This window comes from Notamacropus eugenii, chromosome 5, assembly GCF_028372415.1.
Source record: "Notamacropus eugenii isolate mMacEug1 chromosome 5, mMacEug1.pri_v2, whole genome shotgun sequence".
NCBI classification, from domain to species: Eukaryota; Metazoa; Chordata; class Mammalia; order Diprotodontia; family Macropodidae; genus Notamacropus; species Notamacropus eugenii.
The window spans coordinates 400,699,667-400,721,395 of record NC_092876.1 but is presented as its reverse complement, the minus strand read 5'-3'; the positions used below and the strand labels follow the sequence as shown (position 1 = coordinate 400,721,395).

The following is a 21,729-nucleotide window of genomic DNA, read 5'->3' as shown; positions in this document are numbered from 1 at the left end:
TCCCCAAGAGAAAATCCAATGAAAATAGAAAATAAAGAAGCAAACATACCATAGTTTCCAGTTCATATCCAGTAAAGAGCGAAAGAAGAGGAACAGGGACAACTCGAGCCATCCCTTCCCGTACTGCAGCAACTTGTTCATCAAATTCATGGAGCCTAAATAAGAAAGCAGATATTATGACTGATGCTGAGGCTTTAAATTCCTATTTTAAATGAATGTTTTCCCTAGTCCTATCAAATGCCACAACACTGGTGTTTCATTTCCTTACCACATTACATCTTAACTAATAAAAGGCCTCAAATAATCTTTTTGACAATACTTTGCTCATTTAATATAGTATATTATTATTTTTAAGAAAAAAATACTGTTGTAGAAAGCTATATAAAAAGTTATAAACTTTTACAAATCAAGCAGTTAATAACATTCAATTAGATCCCATTGTGTACAGAGCTTGAGTAAGACACAAGAAAAAACAGAAGTCCCCTCAAAGAATCATGGAAAAAGCTTTTCTTACCAAAGAATAACTAATATAAATGACATGACTCTCCATTTATTTATAGAAGCTCCAAATCAGAGGTTAGCTATATGATAGAACAAATGTTTTGGATCCAAAAGGTAAAAATATCAGCCAGAAAACCCACATGATCATAATCATAATCATCCATCTATAAACATTTACTGAACACCTCCTACATATAAGGCACTGTGCAGGACAGAAAATAGTATGAAACAGGGCAGGTGTACTCAAAGAGTTTATCATCTAGTAAAGGAGACAAGAAATTAATGTAATATATCACAAGACTAAGAAACAATTATTATCAGCTACACACCCTAAGACTGTATGGGGGTGGATGTTAGTGGGAATTCAAAGAAATACAGTCTCTTTTTTCACAAAATTTCCATGTAGGCTAGATTACCTCTGATCTCTCTCCTTGAAATTTCTATACTATGATTCAATTCCTTAAAATGTATGCATAATTGTGAAGTGTTGTCTAGTTTATTGTTCTAAGAAAACTGAAACTTGGATCCTGTAGCCAGAAAAATAGCTCTAAGGATATAGAATTATAAATATGCAAACAAATACCAAACCAATTATTATTAGCTAACCAATCTGCCTCTATCTAGCACACTCTGCTTGCAATTTCAGACAAGTTGCATAAGCTCCCTGGCCTCAATTTCTTCATGTAAAACAAAGGTAATGAAACAGTCTTGGCAGTCCTTTCTCACTCTGAAGCTGAGAGCTAGATTCCATGATCTTGGGAAATTTTTGACTTTCACGAGAAGCATTTTTATCATGTATGACCAAAACACTTTAAAAAAAGGTGATGATCATAGAAAGTCTAAACAATTAGGAAAAATAATTCCCACAAACCTGTAATTTATTGCCAATCTTACGTATTCAGCACGGTTATCCAATGTAATGTGAGTATATTTAGAACTCAATTGAATATCCTGACCACTTGCACTTGGCACTGTGAAGGGAAGGCTCATTGCTTCAAACTCCTCAGAAGTAGCTTCGTTGTCTCGGATATACATCAGCCCAGGAATAAAGTCTTTATCAACCTTTCAAAAGAAAATAATCTACATAGTAAACCAACCAAAATATTCATCCCATAATAATAAATACTGATTCACATAAAATAATATCCTTTATTTGGTACATTTACAGTATAATCTATTTATAACCTATAATCTATCTATAAAAAACTGACTTCTGAGAATTAAAAGTGCCTCATCTGTAAAAAGGCAGGGGTTTAGATTTCATGACTTCTCAAACACTTTCCAATTCTGACATAGTAAGATTCTATGGTTCTATAATTTTAAGCTATATGACTACTAACTATTAACTTCCCAAATAAACTAGTTTAGCTACAACCTAGGCTATACAAAAAAATTTCAAAATTTAGAAATAACACCTGGTGCCATTTTCTTAGCCATATATCTCTATTTGATAGGAACATATTTCTTTCACAGTTCCACATTTTTTTGCCTATCATTTTAAGTAAACACAGTATGTTATACTTTACCTCACTGAGATCAGCAATTGTAAGGTTCATTCCTGCCAGCTGCTTCCAGACAGGTTCAGCAAGGTTGAGGCTTAATGGACTCCCAGTTCGAATGGCAATGCCTAGTAACACACCTGATAGTTTTTAAAAATAAAAATGACAGAAATATTTTGAGGATAGTGTCTAAATATTTTCCCTTATAAATTACAACAGGGATCCAGCTGCACTCATTGGGATTTTAGGACTTTATTAACATTATCAAAGATCACATTCCACACAGTTTGGCTTTTGTTCAAAATGCTCTGCCTCAACTAAAAGTCTGCAAATTTAAAATCTTTTATTTCTATAGTGGTTAGCAAATTTTTGACAGACATTGGTTGTTTCAAATTTCCAATTATTTTGAAAATCCTAAATGCCATATTTCTTAATGGCCAGCAGGCTTTTTTCCCCAATGGAAAAGAGTTAGACGTATTTATCATCACATATCTTTTCTAGATACAAATGTTGGAAACCTTATTTTTAGGCTACATTGGAGTTTGCAAAGTAATTTCCCAACAAAGACAACTGCAAGAAAGATACTACAGTTGTTATTTCTATTTTAAAGATGGAAAGAATGAGACTTAGTTCAGTTAAATGTAGGGGACTTCCCTTCAGTTACAAAGGAAAAATTAGGAAATGAGGCCTCAAACCTAAGTCTTCTGATTCAAATTCCAGGGTTCCTGTCCTAAATTAATAAAGCATTACACAGTTTATCACAACCTACCCAGGAAACGAAACATATTTGTATGCAAGGAAGACTTGGCAGCCGGGTTCAATAAGAAGCAATCTCTATTGGCTCCAGATTCATCTCTGCCATTTGGAGTTACAATTAGGAGAGGAGTAAGTCCATTCTGAAGTTCTTCACACATTTCTGCTATTGACTCACTATAACCACCTCCACAATCATCCACAGACTCACCTTGAACGGAAAATAAAAGTTAGTAGAAATTCATAGACTGTAACAAAAACATATATACATACATACATATATGTATATAATAAGCCTTCCTGATATCTCCAATCAAGAAATGACTTTTTTTCTCCTAGGACCTCAAAGAGCACTCTGGTTCTGTAACTCTCTTATGCATGTACTCCTCACCGTTGTGCAGGAACCAACTCTCTACTAGATGATGAACTCTATGAGAGCAAATTGTTTGCATTCTCCTCAACCTACACTCATAGCAATTAACAAAGTGATAAATGTTTGCCGAAGTTTAACTTTTATATTAAAATTTTAACAATGAACTTTTCACATTCAAATTTTTTGCTCTAAGCTGAATATTTACTGGAGTCAATAACTGAATACAACAACTTCATGGTACTCACACTTAGGTCCATTTACAAATACTTTGTTTAAATAGCCTATCTCTTTTTTCACTTTTTGTGACTAAGATCAATATATTATAGAGTAGGCAAGGTAAATAAAAAAAAAAAAAACCATAGAGGAAAAATTCTTACCAACAAACTTGACTTTCCACACTCGATGAGGCAGGAGGAGGCTGTCTGGACTAAAGGAACTCATTTTAGCACACATTTGACCAAAAACAGACTTGGTGCCATCAGGGCCGGCCAAACCACCCTTACTCCTTGATCGTTTTACCTAAAACATAAAAAGATATACACTAAGGAAGGTGCAACAAAAATTGGTACAGCTCAAAAGAACAAGAACGTGCAAGATAAGATGCAAAATTTGACTAGAAACAATTTGACTCTACCTATATTCCTTAATGGAGGAATTACTCCACATTTCTAGCCTCTGTCTCATCTCTTTGTTTCTTGTTACAAAATATATCCTCCATTTAGAATTTGTAATTCATACCTACTGCTACAACCTTAGTATATAGATTTTGGTCATTTCTCACCTAGACAACTGTAACCCAAAGCTGTGAGTACCTCACATCTAACCCTAGGCTCCTTCAAATTAACATTCAGTACCAAAGTTGGTTTTGTTGCCCATTTTTCTAACCACACTGACCAGAGTTTTCCAAAGAATTACAGAGAAAGTTCAAATTATTCATCTTCTGATTTAAAACAGGACTTTCAGTACATTTCATTTCTCACATCTCCTATTATCATCTAGCATTTTTGGTCATCTCAGACACAAAACTCTTTTAGTTGATCCACTGCAACTCTAACTTCAAAACCTCCTTCTAAGTTACACCAAATGCTTCTGATATTTTTTCTTTGATAAATATGCCCAGTTAGGTCTCTTCTCTCACTTAATAAGCTGTCGGAAACAATCTTGATTTGTCCTATATGAACATGGAAACTATTGGGGCTACTCAATGTTTTTTTACCTTAAAATCATTTACTTTTGATATGGGTAGTTTTAATACCTTTTCCCATCTTCCTGTATATTAATTCAATATTTTCATTCTGCTGATTTAAAAAAATTCTGCCTTGTCACATTGTTTTATGATAACTGGCTTTTATACAGGTCATTAGGATTTGTAAAGTACTTTAAAAACATTACCTCACTAGACTGTCACAAAAATCCTATGCGGCAGATTCAGAGATCTGGAGGTAATTGATGGAGGAAAAATCATTATCTTCATTTTACAAATGAGGAAACTAAGATTCAAAAAGATTAAAACTTTTGCCCAAGGTCACAAAGCTAATGTAAGAGACAGGGACTGGATTCAAACCAAGGTCTTCCCAATTTCAAGTGTAACAGTCTCCCCCTCTACCTCTCACTGCATCTAGTGTTGTCTTACTTTATAATCCTCTAGTTGACAAACGCTTTTTTCACAGCTAGTACACAATTTTTTGCATCATATTACTTGCTAATATGTACTGTACAAAGAGAGAGAGAAAGAGGAGCGACAAAGTACACACACACATACACACACACACAGAGCAGTGTGGCACAAGCAGGGTATGAAATAGTTCATACAAATTTTTCAGACAACTGAAGCTGAAACACCTTGTGACCATGTTAACAGAATTTTTTCTGTACTATAATGAACTTCAATAAAGATATATCTTAACAGAATGCAATGTCTAGGACTTAACCTTTTCTTGATGCCTCAGGGTCATCATTTCACATGTTAATAATATTACACAGCAGTACAATATACAGCGTTGCCCTCAGTAGTTCTTGTAGTATACAAGGCTGTTTTTGCCCCAAACTAAATGTCCCTGGCTACCTTATGCCTTTTAGAGTTGTATCTGCTTTTTAGTTCTTATGTATTCCTTTACTGTCAATCTGTCTGATAATACTTATTATTACCAATCTCCCACATCCTTACATCCCCACTCTGAGCCCCAATCTACTATTGCAGAAACTGAACTAAATGCAAATAGCCAGAGTGAAGGCCTACACCATAAGCCCCGAGCTTTGCAGTCCATGAACTTCAGGCACCAATCCTATTTACGCAGGCACCTCTTCTGCTCACTCTCCTGCACTGCACTGAGGAGAGTGAGAAATGGCAGAAGCACAACCTCCAGATAAGCAAGGTTTTGTTGCACAGATTGTTCTAGATGATGAGTTGGGTTATTTTTCATTGGTGTTTTCATCTCCTGTGGTAACAGGGTTCTTTTAGGCACTCAGAAATTATTGTTCAGTGGATTAAAGTTCATGCTAAAAACTTTCTTTCTCTTGTTACATGCCTGTCTTCTTGAGTTCTTTAAGTTTAATAAGATTCTGTGTGTTCACTAGCATGCATTAAAATACTCAGCTCCACTAATGTAATTAAACCACTTACTGCTCACTTACCAAATCTAATGAAGGGCAGGACTTACAAATCTACAATGAGTGATTTCCAAAAGCTTGTAATAGTACCATATCATATCCATGTCTTTTTTCCACTGAGCTTTTGAGTGTTATAGTACATTTCTATAATACTGATCTTTTTTATACTTCAAAAAGTCCACTATTTCTCAAGGTACGTGTACCTTTTCTCTCAACAGTGTCTATGAGCAGTGACAAAAAACAATGCCCCCAAAATCCCCTAGTAACCAACTTTCTAGTGACAAGCTAGCCAAACTTAGCTAACTTAGTCTCTCTCCTCTGAGGGAGATATATATGGTCAATCACAAGAATAACGCTTAAAACCTCTCCATATCACTGGCCTTTGGTACTACCTTCAATAACAAACAGTATTAAAGCAAACTTTACCAAGGTTCAGTATCATACTACCACTTCAGAAATCAGTCCTAATATAACAATTTCAAAGAAAGAAGCCAGACTATACATTTTAATAAGGAAGAACTATTACAAATATTTACACAAGGATCAAAAACTAGTTTTACATCTAGTACAACCCTTAAATTTTGAAATTTGAAAAAATTTTCAGCTTTCAGAAAAAAAAAATTAAACAGAAGGGGAAATGCCCTACACCTGTTGGTACTTCCCAATTTAAAGTGGTCACTCAAGGTCTATAGAAAATATCCTTGAGAATGACTTAAAGAAGATGAGTACATCTAGCCAAAGCACTTCCTAGGTCATACATGGAGTGTAAAGTAAGTAAAAGAAGTCCTCATAAGCAAATAACCCCTTCTGTGTACACACATATCCTCTATGGGAACAGAGTCCAAAGGTCAAGTTGGAATGTTTTATGTAGCCTAACAAATAAGATTCTACTGATATTCATACCAAAAGCATTGCCCAGTTCAATATTCTTTTTTTAAAGTTATCATTACAATAAAGTGAAAATACATATAATAAGAAATATAGATCTATATGGACAACAATGAAAACTGCTAGATGTCACAACAGCTTAGTATCTGAAACTTATTCAACTCATTGTAACACTATTACAATTAAAGGACACCACAGTTAGGGACAATAAAATAGGAATTTATTTAATGTGTTATTATCTTAGCAATGTCAACCCATTGTGGACAACTTTGGACTACTCTGTGGCTTAATTTTTCTTTTATGCTTAACTGAGATGTCTTCTTATATTGTAGATGGGATAAAATGTAAAGTCATCAGAAGATAAGTGTATTTCATTTTCTGCAATACAACATTTCTAAAAGGTAACACTGAACTTTGGCAAGCCAAATCGACACTAAAATTTTAAAAGAATTGCACTGATAACAATTACCTTTCTATGTAATCTCATTGATATTGAGACCTTTAACCTTAAACTGGGAAGAAGCAACATATTAGGGATCTTTCCCTATGGTTTTTTTTTCCTCAAAAGCTGAAAAAAATGTCTAAATTCAAATTAGGGTTGATCTAATTTCAAGTAAGGGCTGATTCCTACCTACATACAAAACTAATGTTTGATATAGTTATAAATGAAATTATATTTATCATTTAAGTCAATCTATATTTTCATAGAATATAAAACTTTGGTTAACCTAAAAAAAAAACCAAACAGTTATCATTCTGTTGTAACTGAATTTTTTAATTAACCATAAAACTTTATTTTTATCTATGGTGAAGATCTTTTAAAAACTATTAGTCTACATTCCTAACTCAGTTAAGGGTAGCATATTAAGCCTAATTTAAACTCCCTTTAATAGTTAATGACTTATCAAAAGGTTCAGCTTTGTTGTTCCATGAATTTTCATTATATATGATTCATGAAATTAAACTGAATTAAAATTAAGCTAAATATTTGTTAAATATATTCATCTGTTTTGATAAAGTCTCAAAGTTCCTTTTCTGATGAAAAACCTATTCCAATGAGCCTTACAGAATATACAAAGTAATACAGATTTTTTTCACAGTTACAATATATGTTATTTTAAAATTCATTTCAAAAGTGAAATTTGCAATTAAAAATGAATAAGAATCTTTTCAAATAAATTGTATTAGTATCTTTTGTTTTTTCAGGACCTAAATTTCTACCTGTATCTCTCATCTTCTCCTTTTCCAAAGAGCCACCATCTTGTATGACAAATAATTTTTTAAAGTAAAAACAAAAAACAGAAAAAAATCAGCAGTGTACCAATACATGAAAAAACTTCTAGCAACATATGCAATGGGGAATATCAATTCATAAAAGTTATTGCCTAATAAGAACAAGCAGTTAACAGTGTTACATCAAGGAGAAAGAAATATAGTTCTAGTGATGGCCCATCACAGGAAGAATTAGCCATGTGATTAGTTTTATGACCAAATCAAACCAAGAAACCATTCACTAAGGCATAATGGCGATATGATATGCATCAGGAGGAGTAATTAAATTGCTGATCTTTAATATGTTCTTATTTGTATTTCTAATTTAAAAAAAAAACAGGACATGAGAAAAGGGAAATTCTGATTAACTTAGGGTTGTCATTAATTAGGATTTTGTTAATAACAGGGTAAAATCACGTGTTAATAATATCTAAAAAGATATCTAAACAAAGGATTCTTTGCACTGCTTTCTTTTAAAAAACTCAACTGGAATTAGGAAGATATCTGAGGAGTAGACTAATTTCATTTGTATATTAAATGTCAAGTAACTCAACAGAAGCTTCTAGTTTGCTTCAAATTCTGAAGAGCTATACTCTTCACGAAAAAAAAAAATGCCCTTTGAAGTGATCGAATTTAGTTATATAGCAGTCACTAGAGTTCCTGTTTTCTAAACTTCCAGTTATAAAGCCCACATCAAAATGATCTTAACAAGAAAAGATCATTTTATTAAGTTAACTGAAACAACGTGTTAATAATGTAGAGCAAATATTTGTGGAAATAACTTTACTGGCCCCTGGCATAACATTAAATATTCCAACGTCAGTGAACAGGAAAAGAGCCACCCATGACCACTTCTATCAATGGAATGTAGTCACACGCATTATCCAACAAAGGACAAAGGTTTAATAAACTTTATTCAAAATGACCCTAGTATAACTGTAGAAAGACTTCTAGTCATGTAATCAACACCAGGGTAAAAATCATGTGTTAATACAAAAGTTATATAAACAAAGGATTTTTTTTTCTTCACATTATCTGTTTCCTTTTCAAGAATTTACTGGAGGTAGGAAGATATCTGAAGAGTAGACTAATTTCATATGTGTATTAAATGACAAGTAACCTCTAAATCAGCCTATTCTTATAAAGACTGTTGGGCCTTGAATCAGGAAAACCTTGTTTCAAATCCCACCTCTGACACTTACCAGTAGTTATGTAATGCTAGGCAAAGCACTAAATCTACATGTGCTGCAGGCAACTTACTAAGACTTAGAAATCAAAAACTGTTACAATTTGCCACTCAAGAATTTCTCAAAAACCAAGAAAATTAACAATTAACTGCATATTTGTAGTAATCATCAACACTATAAACAATAATTTACCTTTTTTTTTAACACTGGAGTTCTATAAGCATATCTAATGTCATCAGAAGTTCAGTGTTGGAAACAAGGTAGGTAGGGGAGAAAAGAAGTAGAAGCCTACAAACATCCAATAATGTTTTTTTTAGTTTTTCCCAAGGTATTAATAAAAGTGCCTAGAAGAGACTCTTGTTCCCAAAATCATCTTTTCTTTACTCTTATGATCACTGTGACATATAATTCATCACTTGCAAACCATCACAGAAAAGTTGCAAGTTCTGCTACAGTGAAAAGCACACATTTCTTTTACCTGTATTCTGTTTAACTCTACTACAGGACCATGTTGACGATCTCTCACCATTGTTGCTTGCACAACTTTTCGGAAAGCTGCTTCCTAAAAAAAGTCAAAATGGACAAATTTAGGATAAAATATATAAAGAATATTTAATGATGTAATACAAGAAACTGTAGAAAATTCACTTAAACTCATTTAAAATTTTCATGAAAGTTTAAATATTATAAAAATTATGTTCTGCTAAGCTCAGATAACTAGAAGTTCTCTTTTTAATGTCGTTTAAGTCAGAAACAAGTTGAAGAACTTTCAGAGCATCTCTTCTAGTTATTAATACTATACATGGATACAAGGCAAGGTAGGTATCAAAAGAAAGAAGTAATTCATATCAAACAAGTAAAGATACCATGAAATTCCCCTCTGAAATGAGAAAGGACAAAAGGTTTCATTCTGGCAAACCAAGAATGGGTGTGGGTGTGTGTAAAATTTTTTTCTCCTTTGGCCTGCGGAACAAAAAAGATGCAAAAGCCATTAGTGTTCAGAGACTTGATGGGAAGAATTGATATTCCAATCAAAAGTTTTTCTGGGACTAGCAAAAATCCTTCACAGATAATCTATCAGCAAGAATTTCTTAAATACCAATTAAGTTCCAGGTAGTATGTTTAACAACGGACATACAGAATTAAACAGTTTTTACTCTCAAGGAGCTTATGTTCTTAAAATGTGTGTGTGTAAGTATGTACAAAATAAGCATAAATAACAAATGAATACTAGATAATTATGTATAAGATAACTGGGGAGAGGAGAAAGTAAGCAACCAGCACTTGGGGTAGGAAGATCAGGAAAGGCTTCATGTAGGTAGTATGACTTGAGCTCTAATGTGGGAGACAGAAGGGACTAGCAAATGCATTCCAAGCATAGAGGATAACTAGTGCAAAGGCACAAAGATGGGAGATGCAAGAAAGAGAGGACAGCCAGTTCTGCCAGACTACAGTATGGAATGAGGAGTAAGGGTCCAATAAAGCTGAAAAAAATAAGCTGAACCTGGCTATGAAAAGCATTGTAGGCTAAAGAGAAATTTATATTTATCCTAGAGGTCCATCATCTCTTGCAGCTATGTAGCATCCCCAGAAGAAAAGTGAAATTAAAAATAAGGGTCATTTTGTTCTGGGAGAAATTCAGAGGTTCATAGATGAAAGTACATAAATGCCCCAAAGCATTCTGATCTCCTCTCCTGCTGATCTGTTCTGTGTCCAGCTTCTTGTTCATCAACGGTGTTTGTCCAAGATAGGAGACAACGATGGAATAGCTCTAAGTTTTCCATCCAACTGCATATATCATCTAAATGATACGCATACATTCATTATCTATCTACTTTTATCTATAAATTTCCTTTGTGGAGATTTAGACCAAGCCATTAAATGTGATCGTATATGTGATGCACTATATAATGTTCCAGGGCTTGATAAAATCAAAACAATGTCATCTACACAAGAAGAAACTGGGACCAGTCATTCACTCAACTAGTGGGATTAAACGCTTCCTATATTCCAGACACTGTGCTAAGTGCTACACCAGCTATCAGGAATTCCTCTTCCATTTGTATTCTTCTATATGTACTCCATGGATATTTTCCATGACAGTAGCTAACACATTTAGCTAGTATCACTCTCCACTGTTTTATTTGATACCTTATATTGACAATGAGAGAATCAAAAGATTTCATTACTGAGACATCCTCAAGAACTCCTATAGGATTTTAGCACATACACGAAAACAACAATTTGAAGGAAAACCTTTAAAGCAGTATTTTGCTCTAAGAAAAAAAAAATCCAACTTTTTGTGGTCAACAAACTATAAGCAAAGTCTTATATTTTCTATATAATCTTTTTGCTAAGATGAGCTATTCTGTAGAAAATCATTTGCAAAAGCATACTTATTCCCTTCTCATGTAACTTCATTACAGATGCCTTTGGGCTAGGGGAGGTCGACACATGCCTATGATCCTTGTTACCTAGGAAATGGGGACTGGTAGATTGATTAAGTTCTGAAACTGGTAGAATGACTGAGTTCAGGAATTCTAAATTTCAGTGAGTTAATCTGCGTGAGCACCTGAGGGCCACCAGGCTATCCTAACAGGGTGAACTGGCCCAGGTCAGAAACAGCACAGGTTAAAGCTTTCATGCTAATCACTGTGGGACTGGGCCAATGAGAGCCCACTGAACTTTTATCCTGGAAAAGATAGGAAGACCCAGTCTATTATTTTTTTAAAGATGTCTTTGATGCCTGGGTAGATTATTTTCAAAAAGATTTCTTTTTACAGAGATCAGAAAGTACACATATGAGCTGGCGGATATTTATAGTCTCTTAATCACCTCTGTTTGGTGATGAGGCTTGTGATGTTTTCCAAGCATCTAGAATTCATCCTTCTATTTTTCAGATATCTTGGGAATCAATCTCTCAATGTCTTCAAAATTATATTACCTATAGCATGAACCTTCCTTGTGTATGTATGGAAAAATTCATTTGTTCTTCACAGTACCTGGATCATAGCAGATATTTATTGTTATTTGATTACCTTTGCTATCTTAAGCAGTATTTTTACTTCCCTCATGTAGCACATCTGGGAACTATGGTGATTTCACTGTGGTCGATGATAAAAATTTGCTATAAAAAACTTAGTGGCTCTTATCCATTTTTTAATCTGTTGTCCTCAATTCTTTTTGAACTTTAAATACTTTGAGGATGTTATGATGTAACTGAGTGGGCAAAGTGTTATTATTCCCAGGAAATCAAGACTCAGAGAGATTAAATGAAGTGTCCACTATCACACAGTTAATGAGTAATGGAGGCAGGACTTTTAACCTGGGTCTCCTTTATAATTTTAGTACTCTTTCTGCTGTAGCACATTACCTAGGTGAAGTCAACAGACTTGTCCAATAAAAGCTTGAATGTCAATAGATGCTGAAATCGCTCATACATTAGTTTCTGAAAATAACAATAATCACAACACTTTCTGCAAATATTTATGTATGTCAATTAGTCTTTTACTTTCTGTGATTACTTTGAACACGAGCCCTCTCGGAATGATACCATGTTCAATACTTGTTAAGTTCATTTCCTGTTCCTAAAAATACAACTTGGCAGGAATTTTTCATTATCTACAAATCTTCAAGTGGGGGAAAAATTGCCTTATTTTTTTTTAATAACCTGTACTACCCACAATCCTAAAATCATTTAGATCTTTCTACACATTTCAATTAATACTTCCCTTAGAAATATTTATTATTTCTTCAGGAGCCATTCCCCAATAGATAAGTGGTCAAAGGATATAACAGTTTTCAAAAGAAGAAATGCAGACTATGATTATATGAAAGAACGCTCCAAAATCACTACTAAGAAAAATTTAAATTAAACCTTTTCTGAAGTTTTACCTACAAGACATTAGAATGACAAAAATGACAAAAACATTAAATGTTAAACGGATATGGGGGGGGGGGGAAGCAGACTAATGTGCTAATGAGCTGAAAAATGGTCCAAATATTCTGGTGTGGCATAGCCCATAAAAATATGAACTCCAAGTCCAACATTATCTACTACCCCACCCAGCTGATAGACAATCTATAGGGGAGTAGGAGAAGGGAGTCGGTGAAAGATGATAGTGCGATTTTCTTTTAAAGTTTCAATAAAACTGAGGTGAAAAAAGTTAAGGATAAAAAAAAACAAGCTTCCCCTAATCTCTTCAGTCAAATCTCAACTGTCTATTATTCATAACCTGATCATCTAGTCTGTGGGATGCAGTTTTTCTGCTTATTTCACTGCTTATAAGCATTTTTATTTCAGAAAGGGTGAAGGGAAAATAGAGCAACTTCAAATTAATTAATGTTGCTATTTGTAAGAGAAAAGAAATTTAAATTATTAGTTAAAATCAAAATTTTAGATCCCTACAGATTTTCCCTATTCATGTTTTTTTTGCCTCAATAATCACAAATATATGATATATGTAAAATTATGTAAAAAGTTTTTTAACCCTCAACACTGTACACCAGCTCCCCTGAAACCTGTGAGCATTACACAAATATCAGAATTCTAAATAAATAAGATCTTTTCTAGAAATCTCATGTTATTCCAATATCATTCTCAAGGTATGCCTTCTTAATGCCAACGCCTAATATTCAGGAGGGAATCCCATTCTGGAACAAGCAGACAAAATTCTTAAATCCTACTTAAGCCATTAACATAGTACTTCAACTCAATTACACAAATATCCTTTCTAGTTCACGCTGCCTTTTTAGTGCTTGTTTTCTAGTTATAGTCATAGGATTGTCCAGAGCTTGAAGTCACCTCAGAGACAATCGAGTTCAATTCCCTGCTTTTTCAGATGAGGAATAAGAAGCACTGGAAGGTTCAAAGACTATGTATTATTGAATGTACTGATGTACAGCTGAAAACTGGTCCAAATATTCTGATGTGGTACAGCACATAAAGTATGAAATTATACCCCCAGAGTAATCAACTGATGTTTTGTCCAAGGTCAGTGACGTACTAAGTTTGAACCCAGGTCATGTGACTTTAGAGTCTCATTTTGTTTTTCTTACTTCCCTTAACAGATAAGTTTCTGAAAAACAAGAATCATATCTGATTCATCTTTTCACAGAACACATTCAGAATCCAACCCATAGAACAAAGCCTTGCACAAGACAGAAACAACAAATTTCTCAAACTTATCAATGGTGATTGGCTCATAAAATATAGGAAAAGGCATGAAAAATCATTCACTGCCAATACTAAATTTTATAGGTGAATTAAAGAAACTAACCTGAGGTTTTAAGGCTAACTAGCAAGAGAACCAGAACATATTATATATTATAGATAAGAATACATCATTGCCCCTTTATGACAACTCCTAACCTAGATATCTAATTTTAATACAAATCCTCAAAGTTATGTAATTGTTGAATAAGCTCTCTCAAAAGGATAGTCTGATTTTACTATTTGTTGAACACTTTAAAAGGAATCATTTTTGAATTCTTATTCTATCATTAGCCTATGTATTCCCTAAATAATTTCTGGTAAAACAACATCTGATGTCATTTACAGCCTGCCATGTTATAATTCAAAGAGAACTCTATATCATACCTCTATATAATTTGTAACTAGATTTTATGATATTACGGAACCTATTGCTGGGCATTCACCATAACAACAATGAAGAAACTAGTTTTTTAACTTACCATGCCACAGTCTCTGATAAAATAGTACTTAGCATAGTGTGTTTAAAAGAGGCTCTTCAAAAGGTTTTCATGATAATGATGATCAATTATTATTATTATTTTGGGGAGGCAATTGGGGTTAAGTGACTTGCCCAGGACCATACAGCTATCAAGTATCTAAGGCAAGATTTCAAGTCAGGTCCTCAGAACTCCAGGGCCAGTGCTCTATCCACTGTGCCACGTAGCTGCCCCACAATCAATTATTATTAAATGACATTGAAAGGAGAAATTATTTTACAGTATCGAGCAGAGCAATAATATATAGTAAACTGAAATGTTTAACTTCTTTTGTGTCTTCACATTCTTCAGTTTTTAATTTTTTAAAAATCATATTTAAGTTTAATTCAGCAAAAGTGCCATTTACAATGCTATAGCAAAGATTCACGCAAGTACCTTCCCCTGAGATATCAGAATTCCCCGTAACGTGTCAAATCCAACTGAAGGTCCTTGGCCAGTTTCATCAAGACGCCCCTCAAGGTCAAACATGGGAATGCATGGACAAAAGAGTTCTGAGATATGATGTAATAACAACAGTCTGTTTCGCAAAGATATTATTGGAATTTCCTGCAAATGGTTATATTCCATTGGAACCTGAGAAGGGGGAAAATTGAAGAATCAGATATGCTTAAACATTCATTTGTTTAAATATAAAACATTCAGAAGATTGCACAGAATTCTATCCTCCACTAAGTTATCAAATCAATCTTCCTAAAGTGAAAGACTGAACATATCACCCTACCCAAAACCTGTCCCTGCCATCTAATAAATGCCAGTGGCTCCCCATTACGTGCAGAATCAAATGTAAATTCCATTTTTTAGCTTGAAAGCCTTCATAACCTGCTCACTTCAAACCTTTCCTGGCCCTAATTAAAGTTAATGTCTTCCTTATGAGAATTTCCCAAGTTCATCTTGTATACATCTTTTGACACATAGCTATTTATTATATTGTCCATCCCTGTGCCTTCCCCCAAGTTAGATTTTGAGCACCTCAGAGATAGGGATTGTTTGTATCCCCAGCATCTAGCACAATGCCTGGAACATTGCAGGCATTTAATAAATGCTTAATGATGGACCTGATCTTTTGTTTCCTATATTTCCATTTCAAATTGTCTACTCAATTCTGACCATTTCACAAAGAACATATGGAAATAATCTATTTCACTAAAGGTCCATTTCCCCTGCCTTCTCCTCACCTCCGTATGATTATACTTGGTTTTGTCAAATAATTAATCCTTGCTTTTAAGTCTTTATCTTTGCATTTTGGAATATTTGATTAATAAGCTCTTCTCTCCTTTAGGAAGGAACCTGCCAAATCTTGTGGGACACTTACTGTAGTTCCTTAGTAGCTAAACTCTTTCTTGCTGGGTGCATGAAGTATTTTTTCCCTTTTAGTTATAAGCTGTGGGTTTTGGCTAGGCTATTATACTGGGAATTTTCATTTGGGGATTTCTTTCAGGAAGTAATTTGTGGATGCTTGTTTTCATTTTACCCCAATTGAAAGAGTCCTGGAAAGAGTTCTGGAAAGTTTTCTTCAAAAATTTTTCTGAAATATGGTATTCTGGCCTTTTTTAAGGTCACAATTTTCAGACAACTTGAAAATTCTTAAGTTTTCTTTCCTTGATCTGTTTCCCTAGTTAGCTGTTTTTTATACTATATTTATCTGTTTTGGGGGTTTTCTCCCAATTTTTTAGTTTTACTATTTCTTGTTGTCTCACTGAGTCAGTTTTTTGTTTGATTCATTATAATTTTCAAAGCACTCAGTTACTGAGTGAGGTTTTCCACCTATAAAATCAACTCTTAGTTTTAAATAGATGTTACTTATTAAATTACTACATTAAAGAAAGTTTGCATTTTGTTTTATCAAAAGCTTTTTATTCATTAATTGATATCTTAATTGTTCAAACATTCCTTACATAAATCCAGTCAAGTCATTATATACACAGTCATCTCATTACTACAGATATTTCATTAATATTTACTAAATATTTATAGATACTCATGAGAGGTTATTAGGTAACATTTTCTTTCTGGCTGTTATCTCATTAAAAAAATCAAGAGAAAAACTTGAATGAACTGATGCTGAATGAAGCAAGCAAAATCAGGAGAACACTGTACACGGTACAGCCACAATGTGCAATGACTAACTTTGATTTATCTCTTCTTAACAATGCAAGGATTCAGGATAGCTCCAAAGGACTCATGATGGAAAATGCTGTCCACGTTCAGAAAAAGATCTATGGAGTCTGAATGCAGACTAAAGCATATTATTTGCTCTCTTCTCTTTTTGTTGTTGTTTGTTTCTTCTTTCTCATGGCTTCTCCCATTGAGAGAATGGGAAAAAATTCTTCTTTACAACATGACTAATGTGAAAATAGGTTCAATATGAATGTGTAGGTAGAGCCTATATCAAATAACATGCCATCTTGGGGTGGGAAAGGGATGGGGAGAAAATTTGGAACTCAATGTTATAGAAGTGAATGTTGAAAACTAAAAATAAATATATGTTTTTTAAAAAATCAAGAAAACATTTGCTTAATAGAAGGAATTTGGGAGGATTCCTTCTTTTCCTATTTTTGCATACAATTTAGCTAATTACTGAAGTTAACTCCTCTTTGAATATTTCATAGAATTCACTTTTAAATTCAACTTATTCTTGGATTTTTTCTTTCTTTAGGACTTCATTGATGGCTTACTCAATTTCTTTTTTTGAGAATGAGATAGTTAACTTCTCTATTTCTTATTTTATTAGGTTAAATAAAAATTTCATACTTTTAGATATATTTAAGTGCAAGTCATGTCATCATGTCTCCAATAGCACGGTCTTTGTCAAAAACAAAGGACGAGCACACAAAAACAATCTAACATCAGTTTTGTTGGTTTGTGAGTGGGGAAAATTTGTTTTTAATAATCTCCTCTAACCCTTTATTTTATACTTTTCATTTCTAATACTAGCAATTCAGTTTTCCTCTCTTCTAAAAAAATTTTATTTTCTCACTTTTTAAATTAGATTTCCCCCCCAAAGAAACACACTCTAGCTTTATTCATCAATTTAATGGGATTTTGTTCTTAATTATATTTCTTATAATTTTATTCTTATAAGACTATATATTTTACAAATATATAGTCTTATATTTCTTATTTGATTTTCAGAATTTCTATTTTGGTATTTGGTTAGAATTCTTTTTAATTTAATGCTTCTGTATTTTTTTTTAATTGCAAGCTAATTTAGTAATCCATTCCTTCTCCCTTTTGTTGACAAAAGTGCTCACAGAGATAAATCTTCTCCTGTTTACTTTAGCTACAAATCAGAAGTTTTGTCATTTCATTTTTTCTTGTCATTTTTGTTCTGAAAATATCTGTTGGTACTATGAACTATTTTCTGACACATCAAATTTTTTTAGAATTAAATCAGTCTTCATTTAAATTTGTTTCTTCAAATGTCTTCTTATTAATTCATCATATGGTCAATAAAGAATGTTTTTGCATTTATGCTCTTCCACATTTATGAGGTTTTAAAACCCTGTCACACGGTCACTTTTCATAAAAGTGCTAAGCACGCTTTAGTAATCATCATAATGTTATCAAGTCTAACTTCTCTGCAGTTCTTTTCAGATCCTTAATTTTCTTCTTGTTTACCCTTTTGGACAGATCGGTCCAGGTCTGAACCAGATACACTAAACACCCAGACTACTGCGGTTTTACTCTTTTGCCCTGTAACTTTTTCTGTGTGTACATATATACTATCCCATTCAACGTGTATATGTTAAGCACTACTGAATTTTATTGTCTGTGGTGCCTTTAAGCATAACATGTTTTCCTATCACTTTTTACAATGTATATTACAACTGTCTTGTCTGAGATCATGATTGCTACTTTTTTTTTTCAGTTTGCCTAAAGCATAATTAACTTTGCTTCTGCCCTTCATTTTTATTTTGTATGAATCTTTATTTTTCAAATGTTTCTTCTAAAAGAAAATTTAGATTCTGTTTTGTAATGTATTCTGCTATTCTCTCTCATTTTGAGAGCTAGTTCATCTGATTCACATCACATAAGAATTGTGAGTGCCAATTTTATTTCCTTTCCCCATATTCTCTTGGGCTTTCTCTCTTTTTGCCTTCATACCCTACCAAGATATAATTGAAGTGATTTACTTTCACTCAGCTGCCCCTCCTCTTTTCACCTTTGTGTCTAATTACTGGTTTTTACATTTTTTTTTGTTCTTAATGCCTCTATTATGATCCACGCTTCACAAGTTAACGTTTCCTTATGAATATTTACTCACTGAATCTACCTAACCTCTCCAACACACTGTGCCTGACTGTTCCAGTATTGAATTTATTATATTTCTATACCAAATGTTCTGGGAATGTGTATGTGTACACGTGAGTGAATGTGTGTGTGTGTTAGAATGAGGGTTATATGATGCCCACTCCTCTAACGCTTCTTTCTACATTTTTTGTCCATTCTTCTTTTATGCCCCAATTTTAGAAAATAAGTCCCCCCCCCCCTCTTCCTCTTTACTTTCCTAGTGTATTCTTCCCCTCCTTTTATCTTCCTCTTTCCTGAAGACCATCACAACCAACAAACCACCCCAGGCCCTGTGCTTCTCTCAATTAACTCTATCTGTAATTTTCAAAAACATCAGGATTTTGAAGGGTCACTTTTCTTTTCTCCAATAATGATAACAATGGTGAGCATTTATATAGCCCTTCAAAGTTTGCAAACAGCTTGACAAACATTTTCTCATTTTATCCTCACAACTCTGGGAGGCAGGTGGCATTTTTATATCCATCTTGCATATGAAGAAATCGAGTCAAGAGTGATTTGTCTGAGGCTGGATTTGAAGTCATGTTTTCTTGACTCTAGTTCCAGGGTTCTATTTCCTGCACCACTTAACTGTATAAACAGATGTGAGCACTAAATCGTCACTTCACCATTTCCAGTTTTTCAAAAAATTTACCTTTCTCTTGATTCCTGTATGTGCATTTGAAAGTTTCTACTCAACTCCATTCTTTTCACCAGGAATGCTTCAAAGGATCTGTCTTCCATTAATGAAATACAGGAATATACAGTCTTGCAGGTTAAATTATTCTTGGTTGAAAGCCTTTGTCTTCTACTTTTTCAACTCTTGTTTTCTAAGATTTTTCTCTCCTTCATGGCAGTTGCTGCCCAATCTTCTGCAATTTTAACTACAGTTCTTTAGTGTTTTCTTTCTGGTAACTGCTGTATTATTATTTTTATTTTATCTGTAAGCTCCAGATTTTCACAATTCCTAGGAGTTTTTTACTTTATGGTTTCTTTCACAATATGACCAAGAGAGTCTATCTACTTTACTTTGCCCGCTGGTTCCAATGGATCTGTACCGTTTTCTGTTACAATTTTCTGAAATGTTATCCAGGATTTTTTTTTTACATCATGGTTTTCAAGGAGTTTCATGATTCTTAAAATATCTCTCCTTGACCTGAACTGTTCTGAGGTCATTTATTTTTCATAGTAGATATCTTATAGTTGTTTTTATTTTTCCATCTTTTTATTTTGATTTTGTTATTATATTTAGTTAGTAGGCAGCTAGATGGCAGAATGGATTGAGAGATGGGTCTGGAGTCAAGAAGACCTGATTTCCAACCTGGCCTCAGACACTTACTAGTTGTGTGACCCAGGGCAAGTCACTGAACTTCTGTTTACTAACAGCACCTACACCTCTGGGTTGTTATGAGGATCAAATAAGATAACTGTAAAGCACTTAGCACGGTGCCTAGCATATGGTAAGCACTACAGAAATGTTAGCTATCATCATCATCATCATCATCATCATCATCATCATCATCATCATCATCATCATCATCATTTCTGTTGTCTCCTGCACTCAATGAATTCATTCTATTTGGTCCCTTCCAATCTACAGGAAGTCAGGTACTTAGGCAAGGTGTTCTGCTTATTTTCCTTCTGATTTTTTTCCCTCAGAACTCTCATTTTTATCTCTTGCTTGTATGTAACAATTCAGGAGTTCACAATTTTATTTTTCTGCTCTTCTTTATGTATTGAAATATTTGTGTTGATAGTTAAACTATGGATTTAAATAGTGATAAAAACTTACTAATGGTATCACCAGTTTGACTGCTTAAATAGCACACCAAACCTGTGGAGTTCAGTTACTACTGAAAAGAAATATGTGTGATGTACCTTCAAAAAGAGTTGTAGCTACTAATATACAGATTTTTTTTTTATTCTATTTGAAAAACTCCATGTATGCTTTATGTACAGAAGAATTAAAGCACACCACAAAGAGACAAAGCCGAGGTGTTCTTTGGTTAAATACTGGGATTGTTAAATATACTTTTTACTATCTTCTAATAGGCACAGGAAAACATTTCTAAAACTGATGATAATAAAAAAATGTGATTTGACTTAAACATTTTAGCTTCAATGCAATTTTTCAGTTACACAAAGCAAATTAAGATTAAATTTAAATTAAAAATTAAAGCAAAGTTAAGCTGTGGTCTTGTTTTTTATTATTATTTTCTGAATTCAAAATTTTACAAATACGTTGTCTATAAATGAAGTCTTTACCTGTGTTGGAAGCTTCCCGGCATTGGCAGGTTTACTGGTGGACCATGCTAGGGTGTGTGCTGAACCACAAGCCACCCTATTTATCTTTTTACCCTGAAGCGCTGCAACCAACCGAGGTCTCTGGATTGCATTAGTTGTTCCATCCCCAAGCTGCCCCTCATCGTTGTCACCCCAAGTATAAACTTCACCTAAATACAGATTAAAAATTACTTTTACCATAAACACTAATCTAAAGGAAGCACTAGTTGAGAGGAAAGGCTTCCTTTAAGGCCAGTTTCCTTTAAAAAACAGAAAGTGTTAAAAGCTCTAGGATTCACTGAGAATTAGAGCAAAGCTTATAAAA

The 21,729-nt window shown here is 33.6% G+C and overlaps 1 protein-coding gene across 5 annotated transcripts in view; it reads right to left on the bottom strand.

The window, feature by feature from the left end:
• The window catches only part of HERC2 (HECT and RLD domain containing E3 ubiquitin protein ligase 2), a 229,202-nt gene that overhangs the window by 5,203 nt on the left and 202,270 nt on the right, over window positions 1-21,729 (bottom strand). For all 5 annotated transcript variants that reach the window (XM_072614576.1, XM_072614573.1, XM_072614575.1 and 2 more), the window contains 8 exons: window positions 21,387-21,574; window positions 15,210-15,407; window positions 9,562-9,645; window positions 3,504-3,645; window positions 2,770-2,964; window positions 2,028-2,140; window positions 1,373-1,563; window positions 50-155 (listed from right to left, as the gene is read on the bottom strand). In XM_072614576.1, coding sequence (XP_072470677.1) covers window positions 50-155; window positions 1,373-1,563; window positions 2,028-2,140; window positions 2,770-2,964; window positions 3,504-3,645; window positions 9,562-9,645; window positions 15,210-15,407; window positions 21,387-21,574 — 1,217 coding nt within the window. The remainder of the gene's footprint in view (window positions 1-49; window positions 156-1,372; window positions 1,564-2,027; window positions 2,141-2,769; window positions 2,965-3,503; window positions 3,646-9,561; window positions 9,646-15,209; window positions 15,408-21,386; window positions 21,575-21,729) is intronic.